Below are 9,470 nucleotides of genomic sequence, written 5' to 3' on the forward strand. Positions count from 1 at the left end.
GACCGGCTCGAGGCGCGTCGCGAAATGTCCTCGAATCCTTTATCGACCCTTATTCTGGTTTTCCATTTCCAAAAAATCGACTTTTTCTAGTTAACCGATTGAAAACTTGAGACGATCCTCAGCACACACCCTGTTATCGCTCGAATAAAAATTTCAAAAATCCATCAATTTTTTAATCCTGCCGAATGTCGGAAACTATCAAACGAATCGATAATTCGACTCCAAAATGCCGCCATTTTGTAAATAATCGAAACTTTTAATTTCTTCTGTTCCGAACCGTAACTACATTCATACCGATTAATCAACAACTTCATTTCTTTATTTCGAGTGAGCAAAAAGATCGAGATTATGGGAACCGTTCATCCAGGTTTCTCGAAACATACAAAAATGTATATAACGATTATTTTCACTTAAAATAAATAACGCGTGTACTTCGAAGACCAATTAATGGGCGCGCAAAATCCGGATGCAGAAGAAGAGGCCTCGGAAACCAGAATACTCCGTCAAAGAACGGGGATCGAGGATCAAGGATCGCGGGAGACCAGTCGGGCAAATAAAATGGCGCGAACGGCGCCGTTTGAGAAATCGGGTATCGATACACGCCGGTGTGTGCACACGTGAACCGAGTTCTTCCCACGCGATTAACGCCCGACAGTAAGGCAGATCGACTTTCCCGGCTTGGATCGTTGATTATTCTCACGCGTCCTATGCTAATTGCCGATTAGAATATCCGTGCGACGAATGCAGAGCCGCGATCGCCGCGTCGAGTGTCGCTGCAAATTCACTCTTTGATCGGTACCCCGGGTCGATGCAAAAAGAGGACACAGTACTTCGCGATAATTTACCGCCATTTCGATCGGTTCTGCTCCCCGCAAAAACGCGGCTCGCGGCTTTTTGCAGATCGCTAGGGAAAACGGCGTGAAACGGTGTCGATCCCACATAGCTTGATCCTTGCCAGGATATGCACACTGTGAAATATAATTTTTATGTTCGAAATCGTGAAAGAAGAACTAAATTATTTATTTATTAGTTAAATACATGTTAAATATAACTGTGAACAATACGGGAGACGTTCTTATGCGTGAAGAACAAAATCGTTTTGTTCGAGGCCTCGATTTAAAAAGAATTGAGACTAGATATCTTCCGGTGAGATATCCAGTAATTTGACAAATTTTTAACTTTCATGCTTCGTTTTTATGTCTTACTGTAAAATCATCCCCTTCGTAACTGTAATACGATCTTTTTATAAACGCTGCGTGAAGAATAATCTTTTAGAATTTATTTATAGAGTTTTATTTAGATAAAACTTCTGGAAATATATTATTAATATTTTTATATTTTTAACCCTTACGCTGTAGACGTTTTTTTTTAATCTGAAAAAATTCCTCTGGAACCTTCGATAATCCCAAGTTGAGATTATCACAATGATTTTCCAATTTGTTGAAACATTTCATATTGTAAATAGTGAAACAAAGAAATACAAAATACGTGAATATTACAAACTGTTCGAATTCGTCCGGACATAAATGAGCCCCTTTACGATTAAGAGCTAAAGTTGATATTATGATGAATTGTTGATGTATTTAAATTGTACGTAAATAAAGGATAAATTCGGCAAAAATGGGTCACGAACGAATGCTCCCAGCTGATATTTCTCGAAGAGGGTGTCTGAAACGAACACCTCGAAACATTCGCTTGTTGCAACTTCTCAAGTAGTTCTTCAGACGTTAATAGCAACGCGGGAGCTACAAAAAGCCCGCAACTAATTACAAGCTCTCCCGAAAAGGGGCAAGTTTGTGAAAGAAGTCAGATTTACGGCGAAACCCGGCATTCTCTTTAATTACCGTAGCGAGTGGTTCGCCACCAGACAAAGAGCCACAAATTTAATAGAGGACGCGATCTTTTTGTCGAACCCCGCATGGTATCGGGCCTATCGATCACGGGCTCGAATACCTCCGCGTCCAGTCCCTCATCGATCACCTCAAAGATCGAGATCGAACCGACCAAGAGAAAGAAGAAGAAGAAGGAGGAGACGACGAAGAAGACGGAGCAGCAGCAGAGAAAGACGAAGAAGCAAACGAAGACGACTTACCAGCAGATTGACGGTGCCGGTGTGATCGTCGACCCAGGCGAGAAGAATATCAGCCCCCTTCATGTGGTTCTTCTCGTTGAATCCGATGCCGACGTAGCCCAAGGTCTTCGCGGTGACCTTGAACGTGACCATCTCCTCGTCGGAAGGATCCCATTCAAGGATCACCTCGCCATCGTCGTCTAGCTCCTCGTGTCTGGTGAACTTGGGCACCTTGACGCTCCTCTTGGGCCTGTTATCGATCGTCTCTTCAGGATCCAGGTACTTTCCGCTGCGGAACAGCTTGGCCAACTTGTCCGTTGGAGGAACATACTTCTTGGGAGCCCTGTCCCTCGATTTCGGAGTCCACTTTAGGATAGGATCGTCGAAATGGCTGACAGGCGAAACATCGGACTCTATCACCTCGAACTGCGAGTTTCCCTCGACTTCAACGTCAGCTTGTAGCACCTCAGCCTGCGCGGTGGTCTCTTCCCGGAACTCGGACATGGATTCCAGGTTCTGTCCGACATCTGTGCTGTCGTTGAACCTCGGCGAGTCTTCGCTCGAAAGCTCGATGTCGAAGGTGTCCAAGGTCTCGTTGCTCTTCAACGTTGTTTCCTCCGGATCCGAGCCGGCGACACGACTCCGATTGCTCAGCAACTCGTGCTGGCTGGGGTCCAAGTTGTCCTCCTGCGAGTTAGGGAAGTCCAAGCCGTCTTCTCCGTAAGGGACCTTCCTCTTCACCTTCCACTGCAAGTACCAGTCCTCGTCGACGTCCAAACGTTGCTTCTTGAACGTGCCCACTCGCAGCATCGGCTCCCGCAAACTCCGCTTGGTTCTGGAGGAGAGGTCCTTCGGGTGATGTCTGTTCCTGTAGGCCAGCGTCCTCATGGTCTCGTCCATGTGCTGCACGTAGAGGTCCAGCAGGTCACAGCTGGCCGTCCAGCAGATGACCAGCGTCACCAACAGCCTGAGTATCAGCATCTTCGTCCTTTGTACTCTCGATCCTTCATACGATCCGCTGGATCCCCGGTGATCCTCTTCCTCTTCCCGATCTCACCTCGAAGCCATCCAGGCTAGCAGTCCTTTCACTATGAGACTCGGCTCTTCGGGGATCTCTTCATAATCTACGAACGACTCACAGAAACGAACTTTATGCAGATCGACGATGTTAGTACGACGGTTTCAGCATGGTTCCGCGGTCCTCCGGTCCCGACGATGCTCACACGCGTCTCGTATGCGGAATAGTCGGAGAAACGATTAGGTTTCTGTTAGGGCAGCGAAGTCACTGGATGCACAAGACTCGGGAGCGATTCCCTGACATGTTACGCGGACGACAGTTGTGCCGGGACTAATTTAAGCACGCGGCTGCCGTTGCCCCTGCAGATGCTTGCAGCTGCTTACCTGCGCTGGGCCCCGAGAAGGGGACCCGCGCAGCCCCGGCTCCGTTCCTTTCGGGACCCCTCCCATTATCTTCTGCGCCCCGAAGCGGTACCACGAACCCGAGGGCCCCTTGTCCAATGTTTTCTAAATTTCTTGATCCCTGGAAGTCGGTGAATCGCTGGGTGGGGGTTGCATAAAGTAAAAATATTACTTCTTCGTGTAGTATAGGCTCATCTTCAGCATTTAAATAACAGGAATAAATGAATTCGGTCTGAATTTTTCTAGAAAAGAATTCAGTCGAATTTTCAGGTAGAGTTTAATAGGATTTCGATGGCATAGCTTTATGGCTGTACGCTGTCTGGAAAAATGTTTATATACAAATCTGTTATTTGACCTTGAAATTATACATAGGACAAGAATATTTATCCTTTGAACTATTCTAATACATATAAACAATTTTTGTATGTATAAATACACATCTAAAAATTTATTTTAACAGTCACGTTCACGATCTTGAATGAATATTTTCTATCAAGAGGAGTAATTGTAAAATGCACATACTAGTAATCACCGTGTCCATAATTCCATTAAAATTCTATGTATTCTAATAAAAATTCGGAGGAACAAATTAGTGTTAAATTTACATAGAAAAATAGGTGTTCAATGTTCAATAAAATTTTGTCTACGCGAAGAATCAATTAAAACTCTCGAACGGGGTTAACCGCTTGCACTACTATTTATTTTGTGATTATAATGATTAGAAATTTTTCATCATTCAGAATTTCATAGAAAAAAAATAGTTTATATTTATTGAATGCCTATGTTTTCTCTACGGGAAATATATATCAACTACAACAAAATAGAATTTTATTTCGGTTTGCAGGAAATTAATAACATACATGTTTATTATCCGACTCGATATTGTAGGGCAAAGGGTTAATGTATTATTATAAGACTGCGGATTTTACGCATTTATGACAAAAATGGGTAAGCACAATTTAAAGCAGTGGACATATTAAAAAGATTTAAGGTTACCAGCGTATTGGTTTTAGCTTAATAAAATAATTAAAAGAAGAAAGAAATTTTTATGTCGCCGCTGTGTCTTGCAATCGATGCAAATATTTTTTATTTTGCATAAAGATCCGCAGTCTAATTATTACAATCTAATAGATTTTTTTAATAGTTTGTAGATCCTCGGCAACCTGAGATCTTCGTGCAACGCAAAAGTCGAATTCGTTAGCTCGTTTCCTGTTCCCAGCAACGCGTGTGGATTTTACGGAGTGGAGGCAGCGTTTATGGATTCAAATGATGGGAAATGGAGCGTCCGAGGACCCATAACATCCCCGCCTCTGCGCAGTATTCTAAGTTCCGAGAGGCATTTAATGATATTGGAAAACCGGAGCGAAACTGGCCGGCCGAACGTGCAATTTGCAGCTTAGGCCGCCGGTGATTATGCGTTTCCACGGCGGGTTAGGAGGCACCGCGAAGCCGACAAATGAGAGAGTCTTTTGTGGGGGAACAAGCAGCAGAAAGGAAGAGGAAATCGTCACACCGACTGAACAGCTTCTCCTCTTATTACCGCTAGCTGCGAGGCCTATCCTCCTCTACTAGACGATTTCCAGAAAAAAACATGCTGCACTCTGTACACAATAGGCGATCATCGTTCAAAGTTTTTCGACTCGGAGAATACATTTGAAAACTGATAGAACTGAACTTCTCTTTTCTCGTGGGACTGACTTGTTCGACTTCGAGGCTCCAGGAAATTCTGAAGAAAGTAATCGACGTCGCGGTTTCGTAGGTGTAGAACAGGCAATTGATTTTTTTTTTTTTCGAAATTCGTGGTTTCCTTCCGTGGAAGCCGATTTCTTTGGGCCCAGGGAGGAAACGGAAAGATCGCGAAGGAAAGGGCCGGTACTGCTTCCTGCGGAAGCCTTTTTTTCTGAAACCGGAGACGCATTTATCAGCGACGCAGTGGTGGTGGTGGTGTTCCAGAAAGAAACGAGGGGCTGCGAAAACAACTGCGGCAGATGTGAACTCTTGGCACGCGCCCTTCTGTTCCGCAGTGGCTCTCATCCGGCTTCCCTTTGGTCACGAACAGATGCCATCGAGACCATTCGTGTTATTCCAAAATATTCCTTACGTTTTCCTACAGCGGCGATGAAAGCTGAAAAATTTCACAATCTATTCGCTTTTTAGTCGACTATCGAACAAATCATTCCAATTCGTTCGATGGAAAACGCTGAAAATGTGGATTAGAAGAATTTTCCTTTGAGCACGAACAGCTCCCTTCAAAATTACTCGCATTTAATTACTGCGGATCTTCATACAAAATAAAAATTGTCAACATCAATTACAAGAAACGTACATAAATTTTGAATCTTCCTCTCGATAATTTGAACAGGTTGTAAATAATGTACCGGTAACATTAAATTCATTTAATGAATATTGTTTTATTCTGTGTTTCAAATACTAACTTTTGCCATAAATACATAAATTTCCCAGCGATTGATTCGAACGAATAAAATGTTATATTAAGACTATCGCAAAGAATCTTGCAAGAAAAATCTTCAAAAATATGTTTTCGGAAATTGGTTGTACGAAGCTGTGCATGGTCAGTGAAGAATTACACAATTCACTCGCTTTTCAGTTGATTCTCCTAATTCCCAGTGGTACACTGAAAACCGCAAATAATGTGGGTCAGAAGGTTTAGGAAGCACTTTTAGAATGTATTTGCCGTTGGATGATGCGTCGTGAAACGATCGGAGACGATCGTGCACTGGAAGGTACGATCGTTTCCGACCTCAAGCAAGATTCCGCTTGCTAAGCGTCCGCACGCGCGCTCGGAAGCCAACTGTATCGAGTTACTTCCTGTGACTGGCATCGAAACACTATACCATCTCGGAAAGGGTTACCGATCCCCGATGTTCCTTCCTGAACGGATTCGACGTGGATCGATGCGAAATCGGCGAACTGTTGCGGCCGGGCCACCGATATCCAAAATGGCGCGCGCCCGCGAGAGAAGCGAACGGGGAACGTGCCAATATTGACCGTAGATAGCACCGGCAGCTGCGTTTCTGCATAACGCAGAAATTCCGCGTGTGCCGACCCGTAAATCGGAGAAAAGTCATCGACAGCTACGTCGCAAACGCATGATCGAATTGCAAGAAATCGCGTGCCGATTCATGAAAGTAATAAATCGAAGTCATTGACAGCTACATCGCGTACATGAATTAATTAGAAAAACCAGTTCCGCGTTTTCACGTTTCTCTGGCGGGGTGGGTATCCAGCGTAAGAAAGCATCGAACAGGAAATCGAGAGAAGAAATCGGTTTTCCCAGAAGTTCTGTCGGTCAGGTATATCGCGTATTGTCAGCCTGGGAGATTCCTTTATGCGAGCAGATACGCGCGCGCGTACACGCAACCGTGGGCCCGAACCGACCCGACCATGTTCCTTGCATTATTTCTTTGTTCGCAGGAATTCGAGGATCGATCAGGATTCATGGGGACCTTTCCTACGAGGATAAATTGTGAATTCTTTCGAGCGAATTCTGGCTATGAGCGGAGACACGAGCGCCGGTCTTCTTGACCTGGCAACGACATTTACAAACTGATCCGGATACAGTGAATTCTCGAAATATGTCAACAACACGGATCCTGCCAGCGTCATGAATCGTCCACGAGATATACCTGAGACCGAGGCATCTAGAACTTCGCGGCCCCTCACGGGGTTTACCCCGCGGTAGTGGGGATAATGCCGCGACGTTTATCTTCCAGACCTTGGCGGCATATATAGAGAAATCACTGTATTCGCCGATTTTTCGGGCAGGAATTCGTTTTCTTACCATAAACGCATAAAATCGGCAATCTATCGACGAGGTCATTAAGAGAAAGAATTTCTCAGGTCCTAAGCAATACTCCTTTTGCTTCCAACAACCTAAACATTTAAATTATCCCAGTTTTCGCAGCGAGATCTTCGATTTTACGACTGTAACTCGGATCTGCGGGCAGTCCGAGGCTAAGGCGACGCGCAGACATGATTGCCGAGCGAAACCAGTGGTTTTCTGTGAAGATTCGTGGCTGAAACGCACAGATGTTCGGCTCATCTGCCGGCCAGAAACACCTAGAACGCGTCTAGGCGGTTAAATGAACATTCCCGACCGGTTAACTTGTCGCATCTGCCAATCGGCCCGGCGAAACTCGAAGAGACAGATGGTGCGGACGTAAAGGAAAGTTACTTAAGCAGGTGTAGCCGAGCACGCGACAGGTGAACGCCGCCGCGAGCCTCTGATACTTTTAAAATCGAAAATAAACCGTGGGCGAGGAGAGAACCGGGGGCGGGATGGTGAACGAGGTGGACGACGTCTATCGACGACGATAACTGTAAAGTGTCCGTAAATCGTTCGCATTGAATCTCAATCGGAATACGAACGAGCTCAGAATCCAGGATGGATCGGTTCCACGGTCTTTGTACGTACGGGCGTCGAGTTCGTGCTTGCGATAAAAATGACCCATCGTCATTCGCTTCTTATGTCTCGCGCATATGTCGCGGGGCTTCGGTTTTTCCCAGGATGACGAGATTTCCGAGCCGATACCGTGGCTCCTCTGGTAAATAACCCACGCAGAGGACGACGAATAATTTCGCCAGCGGAATACTAAATGCCACTTGATGCTCTTCAGGATGATTCCCTGAGGAGCTCGTTCGGCTCTTCGCGATAGTCGTTATTTACGATAGACATCGATCGTAATACCACTTGTTTATCACTTTCGCAGAACCAAAAGTTTTAATTGAGAATCAAAACGTTTCTATCACCTGTTTGCCAGATTACGTTTTAACCCTTTGAGGCATTCTTAGCATACTTTTCGATAGGTTGCATCCACTTTATAGTGAATCGCGTGCTCAAGAAGTAAGCGTAAGAATTAAATGAAGGAAATATTATAGTGGTTGGTGAATATTGATTTGGTATTCTTTGAGAGTAATTTAGTTGCAGTCATAGAACGGTGAAATTGTAAACGCGAAGGGTTGATTGAGTTAGAAGATGAATGGAATAGAAGTTTTCGTTAATGATGTGCAGTAAAAATGCAAATATCTCGGTCACTTTCTGTGATTGATCTCGGTGACTGAACATTAATTGTTACTATGCTTGTACTAAAGTTTATGATTAATCAGATAAACAATCAATTGTTCACAAGCAATAAGCCAACATATAAAGCGTACTACTTTTTAAATTTAATTCATCCAAACGACTGTAATGGTGATTTAAGACCTGCACCATTGAACGATTCCAAACTTGACTGTGCACTTAAAAGTACACCTGAACTGAAGTACACCTGTCGCAGTAACCAGTACCGCAGTCGAGTCAAAACAATTTTGAGCATACGAGATTAACAAAGAATAAAAAGTCGATACACGATCTCCAAGATGGCGTCATAACTTTAATTTCTTATTTCCATCATCGAAAATACAAGAAACTAAAAAATTCACTCATGGATATACTTAATCATATATAACAACCTCAATATTGGTTTTTATATTGTAAATAAAATTTGTTGATATAGCTGAAGTGTTAATAAAAATGTACAGGGGGGTCTGATGATTAAAACCTCCATAATTTTATGATACAAAATTACAAGGTTAGCATAAAATATCATAAGCGACTCCCTTAAAGTAGCAAGAACTCCATCAATAAGATCTTCAATAATTATATTATATATTGAAAATCTTCTTTCGATTAATGATTCTAAAAGACATTATTAGTTTATGTTACTGGTGGCGGCATATCGACAATATTACTGCCATTAAGATATTTATTAAGAAGTTTCCAGCTACGAATTCTATACTTTAAAAACCAAGGAAGTAGTTTCAATTTCATCTCATTACATTTCAAACTTTTTTAAAACCCGGATGCGAACAGCTACCGGAAGTCAACCAAGCGAATAACCAAGAAATTTGCATTATCATCGTTAAGAAATGGAGATTCCTTTCTCAGTATATGGTTCATGTCCAAGAAACTTGCATTGGT

General features: G+C 43.5%; 1 protein-coding gene and 1 long non-coding RNA gene across 2 annotated transcripts in view; both read right to left on the minus strand.

The window, feature by feature from the left end:
• LOC143357741 (MOXD1 homolog 1-like) overlaps positions 1-3,408 on the minus strand; it is a 28,345-nt gene extending 24,937 nt beyond the window's left edge. The window contains exon 1 of the mRNA XM_076794355.1: positions 2,093-3,408. Within this exon, the coding sequence (XP_076650470.1) occupies positions 2,093-3,052 (960 nt within the window). The 5' untranslated portion in view covers positions 3,053-3,408. The remainder of the gene's footprint in view (positions 1-2,092) is intronic.
• Positions 1-9,470, minus strand: part of LOC143354886 (uncharacterized) — a 199,089-nt gene that overhangs the window by 33,218 nt on the left and 156,401 nt on the right. The window lies entirely within an intron of this gene.

The sequence above is a fragment of the Halictus rubicundus genome, chromosome 1, assembly GCF_050948215.1.
Source record: "Halictus rubicundus isolate RS-2024b chromosome 1, iyHalRubi1_principal, whole genome shotgun sequence".
Classification (NCBI taxonomy): domain Eukaryota; kingdom Metazoa; phylum Arthropoda; class Insecta; order Hymenoptera; family Halictidae; genus Halictus; species Halictus rubicundus.